Source organism: Chanodichthys erythropterus, chromosome 10 (genome assembly GCF_024489055.1).
Source record: "Chanodichthys erythropterus isolate Z2021 chromosome 10, ASM2448905v1, whole genome shotgun sequence".
Classification (NCBI taxonomy): domain Eukaryota; kingdom Metazoa; phylum Chordata; class Actinopteri; order Cypriniformes; family Xenocyprididae; genus Chanodichthys; species Chanodichthys erythropterus.
Genome location: NC_090230.1, coordinates 15,098,131 through 15,121,181, shown reverse-complemented (window position 1 = coordinate 15,121,181; position 23,051 = coordinate 15,098,131). Strand labels below are relative to the sequence as shown.

The following is a 23,051-nucleotide window of genomic DNA, read 5'->3' as shown; positions in this document are numbered from 1 at the left end:
AAGAAGTTGTAAAGCATTTTTGTCTTAGTACCGTGAGAATGATAGTTAGTTTTAGCAGAAACTGATCTTTAGTTTTGTAATATTTGGTCCTTAAAATATACTTGTATTTTTTTGTATAAAGATATTTTACAAATAAATATATTTAATTGAAAATGTACTCTTTTCCTGTTTATTGCTGCAAACAAATCCAGGCTAGATAAATAATCAGACAATAGCATGAAAATGTTCAACAATGGTTTTATTTTATTTCAAAACACGCAATTTACCTTTTTTAGATTTTTTTTTTTTTTTTTTCTGTAACAGTTATTACTCCAATTTGTCTCCTGTCCACTTGCACTAAATGAAAAGTGCTCCACAGGCTCTCTGGCTCCCCCTGTAGGACAGGAGGAGGAATGAGGCTCTCCATGATGACATGCCCTTTAACCTTTAACAGCTGCCTGAGAACAAGTTTGTGTGTGCATGTGAAGCTTCAACAGAATATTAAAACTGGGAAGTCCTTGTGCGGAAGATTTTGAACAGGGACATGTATTTTATCCTTCAATGTTTTCTTTACTAGGTGTTTAGAATGCTAAGATTCATGAATCCTTGCACCTGTCATGAATCATTGTCAGCCAGGGCAACGTGACAGCTTCAGAAACACACACTGATTGTTTTTTTGGATTGTCTTTACCCTTTGATCAGTCTTTGGCTTGGGTAGATGTGCTCTAAGGAGAGTTTGTGTGCATGTAATTGTTTTCATTTAACTATTTACTTTGCACACACTCCTACATACAGTGTTCCAGTATAAAATATTCTGGAAAATATGCTAAACTGCTAAAATCTCCCAGCCAGCCGAGCACCCAAAGCACCTATTTAAAAACAAAACAAAAAAACAGATTAAACAATCCTAGCAAACCAGTTCAGACTAGTTTAAAATGTTTGTTTAGCAGGTACATAACATTTCAAGTTATCCTGGCAACTGAAGTGGAGTTTGAGGAACTGGAAAAGAGCCTGAACCAGCGACATTGATTAAGATTAAGGTAAAGGCTTTTCTTTTTGCATAGTTCTCTGTGCAAAGTCAACCAGCCTCAGCAGCTCTCTATTGACTGATTTGTGGTTATTAGAGAGCATTGTTAGCGCAAACATTAGCACTTGCCTGCGCTAGCTCTTTTCAATTGGTCCAGTAGTGTGGGAGTAGTTAGATGAGAGGACAATGTAGCTGCTAAAGTGAACATTAGTGTTAGCATCACGATTAGCATGAAACTTACATTTATTGTCCATTTTTGGTGGCTATAATTTCTTATAGATGTTAAATATATTTACTATGCAAAGTTAGCTAATGTTGCACATCGTAAGCACCACAGCAAGCTAAACAGGGCAGTGGTCACCTACTTGTGACCAATGAGCCTCTTTCCTCCTCCTTTTCTCCTCTTCTCCTCCTCTCAGCCTGTCTTCTCTCTACCATTTTTTTCTCCTTGTTTTGAAACTGATTGTCTTCTACCATCACAAAGACACTTGGTTCTGATTGATTGACAGGTAACAGAAGAGGAAGAGCACAGTGTGACTGGGGGGGTTGGATCTGCAGACAGACCCGGAGAGAAACATGATGTACGTAATGCTGTTTTACAGTCGATGAGAGACCATTTCTGGTTGGAGGGGTCTGTTGCAAAAAAAAACTGGCTGGTAGCGTTCCAGTTTTGCGTGAAATGGTGTGCAACCCAAATCGAGAAACACGCCACATGTAAACAAATGCACACTAGATTACATTTCAGAAGAGGAGACGTGTGTACATTAGGTCCATGACCAAGTTCAGTTGCCCAGGATAAGCGGTCATGCCCCACTAAAGAGTTATATACATAAAAGAAATACAAGGAGGGCAGAGAGGGCTGCAACAATACATGCACACAACCAGTGAAAAACAACAGTGACAGAAAACTCTACAAAACAAAGACCCCTCCAACACCTTTACCACCCTTCCCACCCATCTCCAGCCTCCCCGGGGTCTATTCGTCCTAGTCGCTCCCACCAAAGTCCAGGTCGATCCAGCTTTACTCTATACAGTATACAATAATCATGCAGAAAAAAGTGTCCCCGCCACTTTAAATGTGAGGAGTTTGTTTTTTCATTATCTTTTAAATTAATGTTAGGAGCACTTAACACAATTGAGTTAGATTTAAATGAAAAGAAATTAACAAAGTTTGACAAATGCTGAAATTGAAATCATTAGAAAAAACTTGATGCATATATTGGAAATTCAGCGTACTGTGATTTTGCTCTTTTCTGTCATTTTTCTGTGTTCTGTTTTTCTTTCACTCTCAAATCCTTTTCCTTCGCATCATGTCTTTCATTATAAACATTCAAATGTCTTTCTTTTATAAAGAATTATGTACCACCATCGATCAAAATAATAATAATAATAATAATAATAATAAACAAGAAATTGGCAAATGAGTGAACCAAACAACAACACCAACAAAAACACAATTTAACAGTATAAAGCTTCAAGTCACAAGTTCAAAAACTAACTATTATTAGTCTTAGCAGTGTTAGTGTACTCATTGTAATTAGCATTAGTTTAATCTAAATTACATAAACTTTACACAAAACATTTGAGGTATTTCAGAATCAATTGTCAACACCTTCCTGCCAAATCCATGTGGTTTCCAATGGGAGAAATATAAGAGGGAAATGGTTCAATGTGTCTTCTAATATGGCCTCTTCTCCTGAATCACTTACAGCTATTTAAATATTTAATAAGCAAACTGTATAAAACAGGGTTTTATTTTAAACCTGTCCTAGACCTAAATCAATGTGAAATGTTAGTTGTAGCGAACCATGTTGAACAGATTAAAGTTTATTTAAGATATTAGTGCTCATGAAAATAGACCATATGTGGGTAGGGTACAGTACTGAGGCATTTTGAGTGAAATCTGAGTGTATGACATCAGAAATGCTAACAATGCTAACATTGAAAGATATTTTGCAAGTATGACAGTGCAAATAAAACAGAGACAAGCCTAACGCGAAAGAAAGCTGGGCGTTTTTACAGGGCTTTTAGCCCAAATAATTTCAGTTAAGTGATAGTGCAGAAACAATAAATAAAGTTGGCATTATAAAGTGCTTAAACACTAGTTTATGTTAAACTAACGTCAAAATCACCCCGTGCTTCAATATCTGTATGCCTAAATAATAGTGTACACTTGTATGTTCGAGTAATTGTGCAAGGTGCTGTTCACACAATACGCGTTTTTACGTTTATTGAAAATGGCACACGATCTCGAAACGCGTTTTTAAACTCGACGCGGCACCTTTAAATCGCGGCGGTCCCGCGCGAGACACTGAAAACCCTCGAAACGCTTAACGGTCAAAAACGTCAGTGTAGGCTAGCGCAAGTTTAAACAGAAAAACATTTAACAAGTAGCGAAATGGAACTTAAACGCGTTTAAAGTGTGCTTCTGTGTATATGTGTGTGTGTGTTCCAGAGCAGTCCCACCCGTTGTTGAAGGAAAAAGGCACTCAACTCAATCTGCATAGCAGCCGCATCCCTCAGTTTGGTGCTATGCAGTCTGACTGCACTGTGAGAGTATGTATATGTCATCTTATGTATTAAATCCATTTGTCTGTTTGTTTGTTTGCACCTATAACAGCTTTGGTTATGCTTTTGGGGTTTTGGTATTTGTGTGTATTCCTCCCTTTGGCAGCACAGGATTGGCAGGTCAAAGAATCTTTGGTATCAGTGGCTGTTTCACAAACCACCCAGCTCAGTGAGGTAGCCACACTGGTTCTCACTACAAACAAAAGGTCAGTTTTATCAGCTAATGTACATATAGATGCCCGCTGATTCATGTAGCTCAAATCTGCTCCCTCTTAATGCTCATAACCAGGCCCACACGGAATCTGCGTACATAATTCTGTGGAAGGATTTCCGCAGTTTTCCACAGAATGCCAGTCATTCACAAAATTTTGCCATTGCTTGAATATTCATTTATTAAATATTTTGGCTAAGTTGATTATGCTTTCAGCTACACATTGCATCATGTTTGAATTCATTCCGCAGAATTCCACTGATTTTTCTACCGTAGTTCAGCAGATTCCATCTGGGCCTGCTTATAACTCCAATGCTCAGAGCATTTTTGCATTAACAGTGCCGACTTTTATCTGTTCAGCAAGTCCTGCAACATTTCCAGAAATGCTACTGTTGCATTCAGAGACACACAAAAAAAAAACTCCTCTTCGATTTTGAACATCTCCCAACGGAGGTAAGGTTGTGCCCTTGTTTCACACCCATTTTGGCAGGGTTTTTCGAGGTTTTACGGAGGAATTTCGGGTGGAATTCTTGTTTTTGTTTTGTTTACTCTTCAATAGAGCCGAGAGAGCAATATCTGTTTCACGGTCAGTGAAAGTTCCTTCCGTTATGACCTGTGGTAGTTCACATGCAATGCAGAGATGTCCAGCTGCAGTCCTCCGAAGTTCGGTTATTCTTTTAGAAAGTCCTTTTTTTTTTCCTTTTCTTTTTTTTTTTAATTTTCCAAGTGATCAATGCCTCACATATGCATGGATCACAGGTTTAATAAGAAATAGAAATATTTTGTACCAATTACCCGCTTTAATATTATGAAGAGAAAGGAAGTGGGAGACAGATCAAGAGAAACATAGGGGATTAAAGAGGATTTGTTTTCTGCTTCTGTTGTGTTGCTGTAAAGATATTTCCACCTTTTCAGTTGGTTTTATCACAGACCACATGTACTGAATGATTTAAAGCATTAATTGTTTTCATAATTTTTGTTTAAAAAAAAAAAGATTCTGATTCTTTTTAAAAGATGATTGTTGGTTGCTATGGCACATAATGCCGGTTTGGGTGTGGACTCTGGCTGAGGGTATGTGAACTTTTACATTAAGGCAAACATTATTGGCACTATATTATGTAACATTTTGGACTGTGTTTACCCCTTGTCCACTTCACAGGATAAACATAACATTTGATTTGTCAGTAATATTTCATTTGTGTGTGAATGTACCATTTTGTAACAAATATTTTCACACGCGTTTAAAATGTGCCTCTCGTTGTGTTTGGCTGTACCTGTCTTGACCTTTGGCCTCTTTTGTATCTATACGGAATGAAAAATATTCTATTCATAACTGAAATGTCATAGTTTTTTGAGATCAGAAAGGGTGCACCATTGCTGAAAATGGTCCAGTATTTTGTCTCCAGACCTGATGCCAGTTCTCAACTGATTCGCTTGTTGCATTACGGATATTTTGAATTGTGTGAACATGCATTAACCACAAGTGCAGTGAAACGTCGCTGCCCAGGCAGCCCTCCATTTCCATCTGTGCAAAATAAACCGTATGGAGAGCTGTGCTGGGTGAACGCGCAAGTCCTTGTTGCGGGAGCTTGTTCCATTTCACCTTCAATAGAGGTCGACGTCCTTCGCCTTTCTGTCTGTATCGATTAGTTTCTCAATTCATTAGCTTAGCATATGATCTGAGAGCCTCAGAGAAACAACTGGCCATTAGGGAATTGTGCCGCTGTGGGCCCGAGAGTGATGATGCAGGTGGTGGCTTTCTTTGACAACCTCGCTTGAGTAACAAGCCTTCTGTGCTGTGAGCTGTGAAAGTGCTCGTTTGTCCTCAACTGCACGAAGAGCGCACTAACAGATCACTTCCGCTCACTTTTTTTGTGGTTTATGTGAATATGATGTGGTGCTTTTCCATGTGGAGATGTTTGGCTTGATTTAATAACAGTCCCAAAGAAGTAATAGGTTGCATTTACTTGAAACTTCGCCATTTATTTTGGCAGCAGTGGGATTGATTGGCACGCAACGGGTGACTATGTGAGGAATGAAAATCCAGTCTCAGCCGCCCAGGGGAAAAGGGGGTTCAGATTTAAGCCTTGGAGAAGGTGGTGGCGGAGGTGCCTGGCTGGCCGGGGCTGGCTACGTGGCCGTGATGGTGTTCCTCATGCCAGCGATCGACGCAGCGGCGACGCGCGTTCATGAAGAAGTTGCTGACAGTGCTGAGTTCCAGGCCTAGCTGCTGCGAGATGGTCAGCTGCATTTCCTTCGAGGGACGCTTGTTCTCCTTGAAAATGGCGATGAGCGTGCGACGCTGCAGATCGGTGAAGACCAAGCGCTGCTTCTTGGGTGCCAAATTGCGTTCCTTGTGCTGCTCTTGTTCCTTGCGCTTGCAGGCTGTGGGGATCAGGAGGATGAATAAGAAAGGTTCAGGGAAAGGGAAGTAGACAAAGAAAATGGAGAGGAAAAAAATTCATTAGCCTCATGTTTGCTCTACATACTGAAATGCCCTATTTCAAAGCAAATTCCACAGATGAACGGCTTTGCAGGGAGTCGAAATGCTCAGACTCTCCTGTTTGGCTGTGGATTAATAGTGATTTAAGACAAATCCATTCTATCTCCCCGGAGGTCAAAAATCATCCCTTTAAAGAGAGCAGACAGAGCAGGCCAGCGGTGAGCACCTCAGCCTGGTCGTTGGAGACACTGCTGTTTGATTCAATATTAATGCAGTTTGCGCTCACAGTAGGAGAGCGAGTGACTGCTATACAAAAGTAGGGGTCTTTGTGTGTGTGTGAGAGAAAGAAAGAAAGAAAAGAGAGTGAAAGAAAGAAGGAAAGAAAAATGAAAGAAAAATAGAGAGTGAGAGAGAGAGAGAAAGAAATGAAAAAGAAAGACGCAAAGGGGGTATTGACTCATCCTATTTTAGTGTGTATGTGTCTGTTTTTGGAGGTGGGGTCGTCCACAGAGAGTTCGGACTGAACGCCCCTCCAGCAGGTCTGTAGTCTGCGACTTCAAACAGAGGCCACTGGAGGGCACAGACCTAAGAGAGGCAGGGTATTTTCAAACTCCCTTTAACTCACACCACCACCTCCCTGTATGTTTCTGTCCTGGCAACGCACAGAGAGAGATTCTGGCTGCCTACTTGAGGGCAGTAAACATTGCGAGTGTTGTACCAAAGCATTAGGAAACATGAGTATGCCAAGAAATGTTTTACAATTCTTGAAAGTACAAAGTTTATTATTTGAAAAAAAAAGATGATCAGATGGCTTTTTTTTAACCAAAGTGACTTAATTGCAATTATATTATGTTTTTTTTTTAAACATAATATTTCATATATTTTACATTTACGCCTATTTACATTGTTTTGTTTTCCAATGCACTCACAGACATTTTGCTTCTCTCAGCGTTATTTTTGAATGGATCATTAATTTCTTACCTCCGTCGCCTAAGTCACCTAAAAACAGCAGCTCTTTGCGTCTTACTCCGATTTTATCTATCTATCTGTGTGCGTTTGTGGAGTGACTGAAGCCAAACTGTGGTGCCATGTATCTAATTACACTGAGCTGAGGCCCATTGATCACGTCACCTCTCGCAGTCAAATCTGTTTACTACAGGCGTCTAACTGCCTGGACCGCATCCATCATATTCAGATTCTATATCAGCCACTCTGCGTTTACACACGCGCGCGCGCAGGACGCCATTAAATGCATTGTACACTTGAAGTGTAACGTTTAAATGTTGACGGTACTAACGTGCCTATAATATTTGTTTTCGCATAAACGTATTCCTATCGCATAAAGGTGTCTCGAAGCGCCGAGTCTAAAGTGAATGATGAAGCTTTAAAGCCTTTTAAATTGTTATTAGTCGTCTGTGGCGCTCGACTGAAATAACTACGCCTGAAAAAGCAGACCTCAGCGTATCTTACGTAGACGACCTTTCAGCAAGATTTACTGGAGCCTTTTGTTTTTGAAAGTCATTTGCCTTTTGACAGTGGTTCTCAGTTCTCCAACACCACACATCCCCTCAGTACTCCAACAAATCTAGAAAGCTGTGTTTGGTGTTATAACCTGAGTCAACCAGCAGGTGTCGCTGGAGATATTCCCTGGTGTAAACGGTTTACAGGCGTAAGATTTTGTAATCAATATTGATCGATCGGTTGGGAAGGGGGCCCTGATTACTGAACCAAGCTCGGCGTAGAAAAGGAAAAAATCGATAGCTGCAGACTTTAGAGCTACAGTGAGCAGAGTGTGGGACAGAACCACAAATATATTGTACAGAAAAAAAAAAATAAGGCAATGAGTGACAAAGAGTGAATTGAAGCATTCGGAGGGATTTTTTGACACTCTCGCTTGTTATTAGCAAGTCTGATAAATTTCACAAATTCTAAACAGAACACACTTTAGGCTAGTCTTTCTTTCTTTAAACAGAAGAAAATAAACTTCATTTTATAGTTAGGCCTATATTTGAATTAATTACGCAAAACAAAATATTGAAGGGAATGTTCATCTGTTAGGCTCTGCTGTTGCAGGTACAGCAGTTGAGTGCAACGGTCGTTCCACAAAAAAAATGGTGCATTCGTATTTTGAAAATGTTATTTTTAATCTTTTAAAGTTTTTATCATTGTCATAAAAAGAAATCCATTTGAATATTAATAGGTTGCGTGGTGCCTTCTCAAGTTAAATGTAAAATAGAAAGCCTAACATTTGACGGCTACAGGGTTGACAGATTTAGGCTACAGTTAATTAAACTGTAGCTACTCAGGTCATGACAATGTTCATAGAAAGATAATTTAATGCTTTTTCTACAAATATCAATTTTTAAATAATAATTATAGTTAAATACATTATGATGAGTTGACTAGCCAAAAAAAGAATTTTGCGAATAACATCGGCTTCAGCTTTTCATTGTTTTCACATGAAAGGCGCACCATTTTCGTGAACTAAGATGTTCATGTATACAAATCTCTGAGATGCTCAAAAATACTTTTCAACGACTGTTACGTTCTCTAGCAGTTTCTGGCTTGCATGCCTTGCAACACACCGATGATAGCGGGGTTGGCCTGTGGTGTTCAATAGCCTACCGATCAATAAATCCGTAAATAATTCGTTTTTGAAATTCATTTCATTTAATTAATTGTAGTTCCATGAAAATTGTTCTGGTAATGAGCCAGAAACTACGGTATGCCTGCCTTGTACCAATGGGGCGCCAAGTCTAAATTCAAAATAATACCAATAATAGCCTAGCACTGCGTGCTGTGCAGTGTGGGGAATGACAAATGAGGACACACTGCCGTATGATTCAGAATAATGACTAAAAAAATCACAGCAGCAAGCATCCATTAATGTATGGCCTATGATAGCGTTAATTAGTCTCGATGTGAGACACTGGCCAATCGCAGGTACGTCTTTAAATTACTCCGTATTCACCGCAAATGTCTGCAGAATGCTTATTTATTTTTAATAAATGAGGCTTAAGCTATTCGATTGTGTATATACAAATGCGTTTTGTAATGAGAGCATTTAGACTAACCATTCCTCATCTTTCTTTTAGCACTTTTTATGCTTGTATGGCTGTTTTCAAGAACACGTTTGAAAACTTTTTTATAGCCTAGGCCTAATCTTTAGCCTGCACAGGCTAATCTTAATATTTGATAAAAATGAATAAATAACAAGACCACAGTTACGAATATCTTAGAGTTAGAAAATTGAGTTGGCATTTTAGGCTTCCGTGTTTTTTTTTTGTTTTGTTTTTTTTTTTTGTCTGCAAGAATAGTTTTGTGTTAATTGGTAAGCTCTTGTTGTAAACAAGATTGTGCTCAAGGCTCTCTCTAAATACTCGACTAAATTTAGTGTAATGCAATAAGGAAAGATCGGTATGCTAATATTCAGGTAATTTGAAATAACAGCTCAACCTGTTAAAGTCGGTATTGAAGCCGTGACATTATCGCAAATCATTAGCCATGAACTTACTTCAGAATCTTTGTGTTGTTGACGAAGAGGATATTAAAGACATTAGCCTACTAAAACAAAGAAAATGTTGATCATCCTTCTAAAATGTTATGAACTAAGACACACAGAGATGTAGTTTGCAGTAAGTGAATAGTCAACGTGTATGCGAATAATGACCCACAGTGAAAGGTATCCAACTTTTTCCTATACACCCCATGACGCTTTTTGCGAATTATAACTTAGCTAAACTGTTTTGCAATTAGCAAAAGGTTCGCTCCATGAACGCAATAAGCATTTTCAAAAACTGGGTACAATGAGATCACATTACTCACCCTTCCATCGTCAAACATTAGTGTAAAAGCATTAACAGATTACTACCACAGACCACGAATAACTCCTGATTATGTCCTCCTGATAATGCAATATTGCGGACGTATTAAATATCACTAGCCTATATATTTCTGTATTAGGCCTATGTAACACGTTGCCTTAATTAAAAATGTTAATTAACTAGAACAATGAGTAATAATTGATAGTCATTCAAAGTGATTTCGTCATTGTCATGGAAAGAGATGTGAGGATTTGGGGAGATTCTTAGTGCATTTCAGTGTATTGAATCTAAATCCATCTAAAACGCTTTAGAAAAGTTATGAAAAAGGTGGATATAGCATAGATAAACACTCCCAAATAAACACTCGCGGTCTTCCTACAAGTCTGTACTTTCGTGACGTAAGTCCGCTTGCGAGCACCCTTCTGAAACCTAAAATGACAAATGGGACACCCTATGGTCTCATGAACTTAAAGGAGCACCGGCAGCCATTTAAGTCTACAAGACCGTAAGTGTCCCCAGATTCGACTTCTCCAGACATGTCAACATGTCCACCATCTTGGAATGGTCAACATGTTTTTTTCAGTTTCTGGTATTAAAAATGTATTTATTAACTCAATATTACAGGTATTTAAACTATGGTAACTTTTTATAGGTAGGGTAGGCAATTTTGGAGAGGCTAACAATAGCAAGCTAGCTTTGAAAGCATGAGATCAGCCTTCAGCACAAAGAAGCAAAGCGGATTGTGCAAAGTGTCATGAGAGAGACAGCGTTAAATTACCTCATGTCTCAAAGCAAATAACATTACCATAATAATGAACATAAACAACTTACAGAGCTCTTACTTGCATCACCTGACTGCTGCAGATTAATTTCGGTGTTGACAGTGTTGACACACAAACGCATAAATCCAAGTCCGAGGATGTGACCAGCTCCAGGTAGAATGTCATTGGTTGCCATTTGTAAAAGGCGTCTGTTGTTTATTTTTTTGTGGTGCTCGGTGATTGTTTGTCTACAACTCTACATAGTATTATGCAACGCGCTGATGTCGTGTGATGTCTGTGCTAGAAGGGTGCGTGCAGGTATGGAAATACAAATGTTGACAGGCGAGAAGGACATCATATTAATGAAAATTTTTTTGGTCCTGAAACTTCCACAGAAGAAATATGTATGTTTTAATATTTAGAACACATATATTATTGATTAATATCAGGATGTGAAGAGAGCTTCAATCAGTATAACAAAAAATGTTTATAAAAAATTGCCTACCCTACCTTTAATGCCTACCCTACCTCTAAAGTCTATTGCAGATTTAGGTATTTATACATGCATATAACTATGATTGCAGACGCTCAGTCAATTTGCTCTCGAATGTTCACGGACTGGCTTTGAGCGTTCCAATATGGCAGACAACATACGTATAACGGCACATATAGAAACAGCTGCTATGAGGCATCAATGTATTTATATGTATCTATGGGATAGATAATGTGAAGCTACATCACACCATTGCATGCTGGAGCAGTGCCTACATCTTAAAAGGATTGCCTTCTGCTACCGATACTGAAATTATTACATATATTATTACATATGTTTTGTTTGTGCTTTTAAATTTAATATTCACATTCTTCATGGCATTCGCTTGCAGGGAAAATAAGCTATTTTATTGCATTGCATGATAATTTGATGTTTTCACTGTAATTTTGCAGTTACCATGAAAACAATGTCACACGCTAGGCGCTCACTGCTGCTTCGGCTGTCACATGGTAGAAATGTACAGATAGAAATGTTGAAAGAAATTGATCCATTTATTTGTTGGAAACATTTAAATGTAACTAAAGTTTTATTGTTGTCATTGTACATATTCACTTTCTCATGGTCACAGAGGGGAATTTTCTCCCTGAACGATGAAGTGAGTTATGGCAATTCTCAATGCAGCATAAACGATCTACAGAAAATCAAAACACTGCCTTGAACTCACTAGCAGAAAGGCAGCGCGGTCCTAATATGGCGTCTAAACGAGACCATTACCCAGAACTCAACATGGCGTGATTCTTCACATTCTGTATAGATCATATGAAGACCTGTCCCTTTTCAGCACTGCGCTCGTTGTGTTCTGTCTTTTGGTTTGTATTTCCACAGCATGAAAGTAAGATGTTATGGATTTATGAATCAACTGCTCGTTTTAAAATCTTCTTGTTCTAACTGACATTATGACATCTGCTTCAAACATTACTTATTGTAAATACATATTGTAGTTAACTAAATTATCATGAGCATTGTAAATACACTTTACCAGCTAATTACTATTCGACAGTGATGCCATAGAGTTACCACAAAAACTGAAGTTTTCTAAAGATGGCTGCATGCATGCCCATTTCTCTGGTGCATAAGGTCTGTATAAGCTTTATAAACTGCAGTATATATTGTCTAAACCAGCAATCTATGTTCAGCATTTCAGGTGGTTCTGATTTCTTATATGTTCAAAGCTTATGATAGGAGTTGTTGCCATATGATAAATTATTGATATTGCAGAATACAGTGTGTGCCTTTGAAGGTACAGTGAAATGTATGGGGCAAACATTGTACTACTCATCAAAGAGAGTCATTCATGTTTGAAGTACAGGACTACATTTAGCTTCATAAGCCCATGGCAGGTTCTTGTCTTTGAGGGTTAAACTTGGTTTCATCATTATCGGCTAATTGGAACTAAAATAACCAAACTCCAAGGGTTCAGTCCAAGGGTTCTTGACTTCACAAATTCTAAATAAATAAATAAATGGTGTCTCCTGTGAAAGCTGGAGGTGTATGCGCGCTCTCTTGGATTTCAAGTGGGAGGACTGAGGGAGTGCAGGGATCGATGACTGGCCGCGCCGCTCAGCCGACCAGTCTGCCTAGGATCGATGCATAGAGTGCGGCTGAGCTGAAATTGGGAGCGGAGTGGCTCCCATAGAGGCCTATCCAACGGTGTTTAAAAAGTCAGTGTGTCATGAAATTGCCCTTGTATGAACATGAATTGTTATCATCAGCAACTATTTTGCTGTAGATAAGCAGGGGTGTGATTAGCATGAGTATGCCTGTGTGCTGTGTAAATATATTTAACAATAGTACGTGGAAATCAGAACTAATAATAGATAATCTGTTGAGGGGCCTGGGTTGGGAAACACTAATGTAAACAGCTGATATGTAGGCTATGCTGTGAGTGAGGCTTGTTGTCTCTCTAAAACATTACTAATGATGTTACACCTTTTTCCAGCTGCTCTCTCTATCAGGTGGCCTGACTATACAAGCACATTACTTTTAAAAGTCTCTCACCTTTTAAACAACTCACTGGTAGGCTACCATTTCTTTAGGACTTATCATGGATTGATTTTATCTTTTTCTCTGATTTGATTTATTGGATGTCTGCCATTTTTATCAGCGTGACTTGGTGCTAATCGTCTCAAAGGTCGATGTTTTGACAGGGGCCGATTCTGCTGAGTTAGCCATGGAGGAGGGTGGTGGGCGAGGTAAAGGGCCAAACCTGTGGTCTAACTACTGTACACGCAGGTTCTTTTAAGAACTAAGCATTTCTTGTTAATGTTGACATGATCATAACACATGACTATTGTGGTGAGATCAATAATTGAACAGTCTAATAAAACTGTTGTTTAAGTCAAACATCCGCTCTATAGGCATATCGACACAATGGAATGTGTTTGGTTGTGAAGACTGCTTGACCTACAATTACAGTGAAGTGGGTTTAAGAGGTCTGAAGGGTTGGGGGACTAAACACCCTGCACAAAGTCTTGAAAGAACATTTAAAACCTCTGAAAATACCACAGGATTAATCAATAGGTTTCATTTCTTGTGTGGGCTCAAGCTGTCATTGAACAAGTACAACTGCATTCTCTTAAAAAGATATTCCAGTCAAAAATATTCTGGTCTGAAAAACCATCAAGAACATAATCATTTAATCTCCAAAGAACCATGTACATCAAAAATAGTTATTAAAGGTTTATTAAGAAGATGGTCCTAAAAGATCATTATTAGGATCTTTATTTGTAAGACCGTAACAAGAATATTTCAAAATGTTGACAGACTAAAACTATCAACGGTGGTGTGCTAAACGTGGTTAGGCTCTGGGTTTCACAGCTGTTACAAGATGGTTTGATTGACTAATTTAGCAGGTTGTGGGCTCAATGTGTCTGTAAATCATGTAATGGCACACCAATAGAGTCACTGCTCTGTTAAATGGCCCTTGATGCCTCAAGATGTGTCAGAAACCAGCCGGTCTCTCAGCCTCTAGAGGATACCTGTTGGTTGTGTATCTGACCACACTGGCAAGTTTGAATGTTTACATTTTGTTTTGCCAATAAAAGGCTGTGCATTCATTGTATGTAACATGCATATATTAAAAAAAAATAAATAAATACAAATTATATATATATATATATATATATATATATATATATATATATATATATATATATATATATATATATAAAATGCCCATTAGAATTCTATTGTTATATATTTATACCATTAGCAGTAACCATGAATTATGGCAAATTGTTAATGCAAATTAATTTTATCACTCCATTTAAATTATACTGCACCAGCAAGATTTGCACGGGTTCTTTAGAATGATGCGAAATAAATAACGGCATACAGCGGAACTAGCTCTCAGAGGTCAGTATAATATGCATCAGATAAGGCGGAAAGTGAAGTATATTTACAACAATCCCAAGTGCTTTGTGCCGTGACTCAAACGATTTGGAGGCGTTGTTCTGGAATATCAGCTGTGATAAAATTATTAAATCCCCCCCTTGGTAAAATTTAGTGGTGACGCAATGCAATTTAACCCTTTGATGCTCTCCTCCTAGGCGGCACGGTCTCTTAGCAATTTGATTTAAAGGTCACTCTCTCCTATCGATCCATTTTGGCGGGCGAGCACAGAGATTGATCATGAAAATCTAAGCTCGCGGAGACAGTACTGCAAGCATTATAGAGCAACAATGTTAGATCTTATGGTGGCGCGTACATCTCTGTCCTCAGTTATTTTACAGAACAGGAGTAAGGAGGTTTAGAACTTGGACGTAAATTAGGCTACTTACGCGCTTACATAAGACATTACTGCCATAATGGCCTTTACTGTAGCCTACAGAATTTAAAAAAGGTGGCAAATAAGGTTGTATTGTAATATCACGATGTAAAGCAGAATAGATATCTGTATGTGGACATATCATTTTAAATAGTAATGTCTCTAGCAAAAGCTATGCGCATTCACGTTGTTTGCAAATAATACATAAAATCTTATATTCTCATGTATGTATTCTTTCATAAATAAGTACGCCTAGAGTCAATTTTTGGGGAGCGTTTAAGTAAGCTAACCACAAAAGTTAGATTAAAATATAGAGTTCGCTTATGGAGGTTACCATAGCAACAGTTCGCTGCTCTAGCGTTTTCAGTTTGGATGAGGAGTAGGCCTATCGGACAGTATTGCCAAGACAGCACTATTTTTAGAGTTACATATCAAGAAAAACATAAGTGTTTATGATTTACGTTTTACGTATTTATTATAGCCTAGTTGACCTTTAGCTTGCTTTAGAAAATAAACTGTGTACGAACCTCAACAGAACAGAAAGATTATTTTAAAATTAGAACCCTTGAAAGTTATTAAATAATCCGCGCCATTGAGAAAACAGCTTTGAAATTAGAATGATGCACTAGGCCAAGGTGGGAAGGGACGAAAGTGAATTTTCTCCAATTTGGTTCCAATTAAGCTATTGAAATAGCAAAACTAGCTACTGAAATCAATACAAATTCACTGCTTGTTATAGACCCCAACTCTGATGCAAGACCGTTTTAAATCACATCGGATTTGGTGCAGGCGTGGTCATGGAATTTGCTTGAGAGTAACAGATTCTCTTCGAACACCCTTGAATAATCATATTTTAAAAAACGGCTTCCATGTGTTTACAAAACAGGTGACCGCATCTTCATTTTTCACTTCTGGCTCTATCAATTATTAAGGTCAGCATCGATCATTTTCTTGGCCTGCCAAAATCCGTCTCCCCTGAAAATGCCTCGATTCGCTAATCCTAAATCAATTGCGTCCATCCTCGTGGGCTGGGAACTGGAGGCGAGACTGGAAGTCATTTTGATGAGGAGGAGGATGATGATGTTGAGTGAAAAGCAAACACTCCACTTAAAAAGTGTGTGTGTGTGTGTGTGTGTGTGTGTGTAGGCCTAACTTGTAGTAGGCCTACCAATCTTAAATTGATTGATTGCGTTCATACGAGAGAACTTCTCTATTTAGTTTAACAGATTGTCAGATGGGCAATGTGGTGGGTATAATTCTCATATGTTTGCTATTGAAGAAATTTATTAGATACGCCTAAAATTGCATTTGGTTTAAATTTATATAAGGAAAAAAAACTTCCCGTTGTGATGTATTTGCTTATAAATACAGATTTACTTTAATTTTGTTTTATCCTTTAATTCTTGCACTCATATATGACTAGAGATATTGAATACGATACACAGAAAAATCTACATCCTTCCTCCTAACGAAACAGTAGGCTAGGTAAATTCAGAGTCCAATGGGAGAGAGTGCTGAGCCGGTATAATTGATAGATGTACTGGCTATCTTTATTGATCGCTGTATTGATTGGGCCAAATACATTGAGATGGAGTGTGGAAAACAGCACAGATGCTGAGACGAATTGTTTTTCATCGTTAATGCAATCTTTAAACATTGCGCACTGCGTATTATTTGAGGTTTGCACGTTTTCTGTCAGAATTATAGGAGCGACCCATCTGATATGCCTTATATTGGCTATGCTGCTTTTATTTGTCGTTTTTATTAAATATTTAAAAAATTCTCGTTGTTTTTTAACTTGCACGAACTATGTCTACTGTCAAAAAAAAAAAAAAAAAAAAAAAAAACTCTCTTCAGCTCTCCAGAAGAACAATACCAAATGATTTCACAGACACGGGCATTTTCACATTAGCCAAGCAGTGCCACGGCATTGATTTTTGTGACTGTGATGAATTTGGAATAGTAATTTGAATTTATTGATTGATGTAGTGAACGAGTATTCCCAGACTCTGAAACACAACCCCCCAACTTCTACAAGCGCGCTGTGCATAATGGCTCATTTAAATTGCACTTGCTTTTGTTATTTGCATAGCATAGTAATTCCTCATTGATACATTTACTATAGATCCGGAACATGCAAGGGCTTTTATTTTATGAAAGGTATTATTTTATTCCAGGAATACTGGGATTTCCGCAAGACAACAGTAATTTAACTAAAATCTTAAATGTTTGTAGAAGAATCTTTTAAATAAATACTATATACTTATATTATAATATATTATAGATAGATAGATAGATAGATAGATAGATAGATAGATAGATAGATAGTCTATTTTAAGGGTCACACTTATTCATGTAATTAATCATAGTGTCATGAATTGTTTGTAATATGGACGCATTGTAAAGTGCAAGGCCTGTGGAACTGAAGTCAAAAACTAAGTTTACCCGAAAGGCATTGAGTTACCATACCTCTAAGTTACTACCTGTAGCAGTGGAGAGTTCGTCTTCTGTTTAGGGTAACTCCCTTTTAATAGGGTGTGGAAAAAAAAAAATCAAGATGCCCAATTAGCTTTAACAGCAACGGCACTTAAGAGGACAATTGAATAGCGTTTAAATCTTTATTTACCAGAACAACTTTAAATGCGCAAAGGAACAATTTACATTCCATTAAGTGCTTTTCAACGGGGCATTGACTGGAACTAAAATATGCCACTATATCCTGGTTAATTGAACCCACAACTGAAATACGACGTGAGGCGATGGGTTTTGACTGGTCAGCGGCCTCTGTTCCAACCATTATCAAAGGTAATGTTCAGTACACAGTACACACAGTTTTTTATTCAGTTGTATACATTTTCTGTGGGCACATTTTAAGGTCAAGATTACACAGTTGACTACATTGTTTTAATTTGAAGTAAAATGAAAAGTGGACATTTATGAAAAATTTAGCTGAGGAACTTTTGATGACAGGTTGGTGCAAAACAGTGAAACCAAATTATTTAGAAATAGTAATAATTAAAAAAAATAATAAGTGGCAGTTTTTCATTTTTACTTTTCAGGTTATAGCAAAAATTTAGATGCCTCTGAAATACTTTTCCTAGTTAATTTAAGGATGCTTATTTGTCTATGTTGAATGTTTAATTAATATCGTCTATATTTTTATTATCTTTCAGATGCCTTTAGATGAACCGTGAGAAACCAAGCACAAATATTAGGAACAAAGAAAATTAGGTCCATGCACAAAGTATTGATTACATAAATGAAGATAATGCAAGGAGATAAAGGTAAACAAATATATATAGATTTTGTGTGACTGCTTTGATTTCCTTTTTTTTTTTTTTTTTTTTGCACGAGGAGACATCAGTGACCTTCACTCACCTGCAAGCCTAAGGGCTGACATTCGCTGGAACTCGGGTTCCTGCAGCCACTTCCACATCCGTCTGAACGTCTCCCGACCTGACTTGAGTTTACTCCAGGGTTTGGGATTCCGCAGGAGGTCCGAGAGTGTTCCTTGAGAGCGACACAAGATCCTCTGGGCAAAGATGGCCTGTGGAATGCTGTACCTCTTTAACTCCGCCGTTATTCGCTGAGCCACCTCCTTGGTGTTGATCTCCTCCACCTGCCCTGACCCACCGCCCTGTCCGCCACCTCCTGCTGCCTGCCTATCCCGCTCCGAGAGCACCGACACGTTCGCCTGAGAGTGCGAGTGACTGTGGTGGTGGTGGTGGTTGATGCCGTTGAGAGAAGACATTATGCCCGCCCCATGCCCGCCTAAACCCCGCGCCAGGTGCTCCTCGCCCCGGCCGAGCATCGCAGCGTGGGACTCGAAGCTTCCCGTGGAAATCATCTTGTCGTTCCCCAGGTGAGCACTCGGACCGTACGCGCTCAGAGTCTGTTGAGAGTTGTGCAAAGACCCAAGGCCATTGGAAAGAGGCGATAAAGGTTGTCCCATCCCGGACAAGTCTTTGGAGTAGTGGCCGTATAGATTGCTCATGGACGCGAGGCCCCGGTCATCCCGCATCAGCGTGAAGCTGCCGCTGACATTACCGGCGGCGAGACGCTGGTGCGCGGGATGGTGATGAGCGTGAGGGTGCGGGTGATGGTGAAATTTCTCTGAGACGTTAGATATGGGAGGCAAATGGTGCTGCAGCGGCGTCAGGGTGGTGTAAGTGCTGCTCAGACTCATGCTCGAATCGCACGACATGGTCATTGCTGGATGGAGAGGACCGGACAGCGAATGGTCCGTGCGATACTCCCCGGCCCCGTCCAGTATTGAGGCCATGCTGGACACCATCGCTGACCTCCCGTGCGATGACACCAAGTTCCTATGTGTCGTCGACTGCCGTGCGTGAGGAGAGTTCATCAAGTCCCCCGTTTGATGGGAGTGTGACACGCCGTGCAGATTCCCAATGTTTTCCATTGTAAGTTCCATTGTTGAAAGACACTGTTTTGCCCCTCTCTCTCTCTTTCCTTTTTTTTTTTCTCACACTCTCCCTTCCAATAAATTTTAAACGATCTCAAAGCCGCGCGCCATTGATCCCCGAGATCTTCAGTGTTAGTCAATCCAGCATTTCACCACGCACATGTACGTACGCCTGGTGTCTAAACGCTTGTATCTATCGCCGTGGCGCGCGTCTTACTACTGACAGTCGAAGCTGACCGAGTGAGAGTGTCTGTCTCGTGACCGCGCAATATATTAAGATGTGTGCACGGCCGCGCGCACCCCACAAAATAAAGGCTCTTCGGTGATTCTTAGATTCAGCAAAAAGCCATTTTTCCTATCCAAAACTATTTTTTGTTATTTAGGGATCTTGAGATAATTTTGTTGGTTTCCTTTTTCAGGTTCTTCAGCCTATTGGTTTCTGATTGGTTTAAAACACCAGTAGGCAATATACGTGTTTTCTAAAGAACTAGAGAATAAAAATATCTTCAATCAAGGCGCAAATGCCTTTTAAAGGGTGTACACTCACACAGTTTCAGACTAGGACTGACGTCACCAATACTTTGTGTTGTACAATCGAGAGACACCTATAGTATAGGTGATTCACTTACACTCACAATTCATCTATCTGCTGTCTTGAAATAGCGTTTTTTTAAGCTTATGTTGGGTGACATCTGCACACTTCGACACCAGTGTTGTTGTGAATTATTGGGGATTCCTTTATGGACATGATTCATCGGTTTCTCCTGATAAACTTGCTTAACTTGGCGCCAGTGTGCGACATCTTAATGGTTAAATATTAATGGATTTCCCAAACCCAAGTAGATAAGATAGTCAAATTCCTTTTGAACGACATGAGATCACATGATTAATCATATCATATTTGTGTTAAACGCTTGAAAGTTTAAAGAAATTTCATTATCAACCAAATGGGCTATTTGCAGTTTTATAAGGCTTTATGTTGTGGCAGAAACTGCAGTGATGTAATTAACGCTTTGAACTGCAGAAAAATATAAACATTAACACAGAGAAAGAAGGCGAGGCAAAAAATCAAAGAAAGGAAAATGACGTTTATATTCACTTTATATTCACAGTTTTGGAGGCCTAAATAATAAACACTTTCATTAGACAAGGTTGAAGGTAGCCTATATTTCTTTGTTTTGTATTTAAGTTATGCTTGTGCATGGATAACATGCAAACGTATCACATTCAATCCATTTACATACAGGCCTACCATTTGTAATTCACTAGACTTGAGCATGTGTCCTTTGACATAACCACTGACTTGTTAGTATTCGCAATGTATATATAAAAACTACTGTCTAGTTAGTGAAAAGGTAGTGAGTAGCCTTTATGTTTTAACTTTTTTTATTTTCAAGATAACTCACACTGCTAAAATTAATTTTAAGGAATAAATACAATGCTTACAGTTTTTATTCCAGATGATCACTTCCGGTTCACGCCTATTATTAATGCCTCAGTCGCTGATCAATAAATTGATCATTCAGAATGGGATGGGTAATAAATGTAATATATTTGTTTTCTCTAAGAATAGGCTCACAAAGAGTGAATTGCCATTATCATTGACTATCATCGGCCCACTTATTTATTTGCAGTCAATAAATAAAACGGAAGATATTTATATAGCATACCAAAAAAGACAATTTCTTTTTGGTCGAATTTCCTTGGATCTTAATCTCTGGATGCGCCAAAAAAAAAAAAAAAAAAAAAAAAATGGTTTGCGTACACATAGGCCCAAAGCAACAACACAACAAGAAAATACCTTTAGTTTAAAACTTAACTTCTCCATTTAACTTCACTGCAAATATTCATATAGGAAATTAAAATTGTATTATAATGATGAATAGGACTATGACATTAGAAAAAAACATCCTTGATCCTTGGGATCACTGTTTCTTTATTGATCCTTGCAAGCAGTGTTGCAAAATAAATTAGGTCGCTCACAAATCTTTACTGCATCTTTGCAGAATTTTATTCACGGTCCTTTCACTATTTCTGTTGTCATACTCTCAAAGTTTGATTGTATATATATATATATATATATATATATATATATATATATATATATATATATATATATATATATATATATATATATATATATATATTCTAGGTTCAACCTTATGTAATTTAAGCTTTAATGTTTATTGTAATATTGTAATATTGCAAACATAAATGAACTAGGGGTTAAGTGATACGATAATGTTATGAGGCGGACGTATGCTATACACGACAAAAAGGGTTCAGATATTTCTGGCTCATATATCTGGACACAACCACAATTGATTATTGCATTGATTTGTTCCTTGCTATTTACAAAATCATGCTCTGCTATGACAGGATAATTGAATGCGGTTTAATGTAGAGATGCACAGTAACAGCTGATGCGTTTGCTGGTAAGAAGATCGTACAGTCAGTTTTCATATTCCATATCGTTACATTTATGATACTGGAACCGTATATTGCAGAATATACAGTGCCTTTGCTTGCATGTCGATTTTTACAAATTATTATATTTGCTTAAGGTAAACACAAGATATAATAAAGGGTGACAAAAAGAAAAAAAAACTTTTGCAGAGAATGTCAATGGTTTATCAGAGTAAATGATACAGTATAAGAAACGTGCCATACACATGGTGAGTGACAGTGTACATAATTTGAGTAATAATTTGAGTCAATTTTTTTCGGATTAATTGTGAATGTGATTTTTTAAAGTATTTTGGAGAGATTTCAGGAAGTGACCTATTTAAACTGTAAAAATGCTTTGACTAAATGCTGCACTGAGAAACACATTTGCCTTTGTTTTAAAATCATATATAATCACATATGTGATTTGTTTTTCTAATTGTAATTATTTGTGTGGGCCTGTGTGGGTTGAGAGGTTGCTTATATTGCATATTTAATCTACCCAACTGAATTTGAATTCTTTAGGGGGTAAAGTTTTGTGCTATTCTTTAATAACAGTGTTTTGATTCTCTGAATAATGTCTAGGAGCTTATAGAGTAACATTGTACTTGCTGCATAAATTATTAGAGAGCAGACCCTGATTTAATTTTCGCTCGAATATTCAAATGAGCTAGACGTACCCTGTGGCTCACATAGTATGAAATATTAAAGCTGTCGATATCCAAATAGAGACTAGGAAAGCCACAGAGACTCAATATTTTATTTTGCATTTCTAAGGGTGTAAGTCTACAAACACAATTGCTTAATATTGTGTCCACCGGTTGCATTGTGTGACTGTATATTTAATATCATACAATAGTCATTTTGTCTACACATTAAATTTAAGATTTTGTCACAAATCTCTTGACAATAAGTTGTCCCGGTCATAATGACATATAACTGTGATTTTATTTAAAATTTGCAATTAGGCCAATATTAATAGGTCAATATTTGTCTTTAAACCAGTTATCCTGAAATATTCAAAGAGCAAAATTAACAGTAAAGTAAAACA

The 23,051-nt window shown here is 38.1% G+C and overlaps 1 protein-coding gene across 1 annotated transcript; it reads right to left on the bottom strand.

Annotated features, from left to right (window-relative positions):
• Positions 1 to 5,865: 5,865 nt before the first annotated feature.
• Positions 5,866 to 19,564, bottom strand: onecut3a (one cut homeobox 3a). Its single transcript, XM_067398692.1, has 2 exons — positions 18,511 to 19,564; positions 5,866 to 6,170 (listed from the first exon to the last, which is right to left on the bottom strand). The coding sequence occupies exons 1-2, from the start codon at positions 19,562 to 19,564 to the stop codon at positions 5,866 to 5,868; spliced, it is 1,359 nt and encodes a 452-aa protein (XP_067254793.1).
• Between the last annotated feature and the right edge of the window lie 3,487 nt (positions 19,565 to 23,051).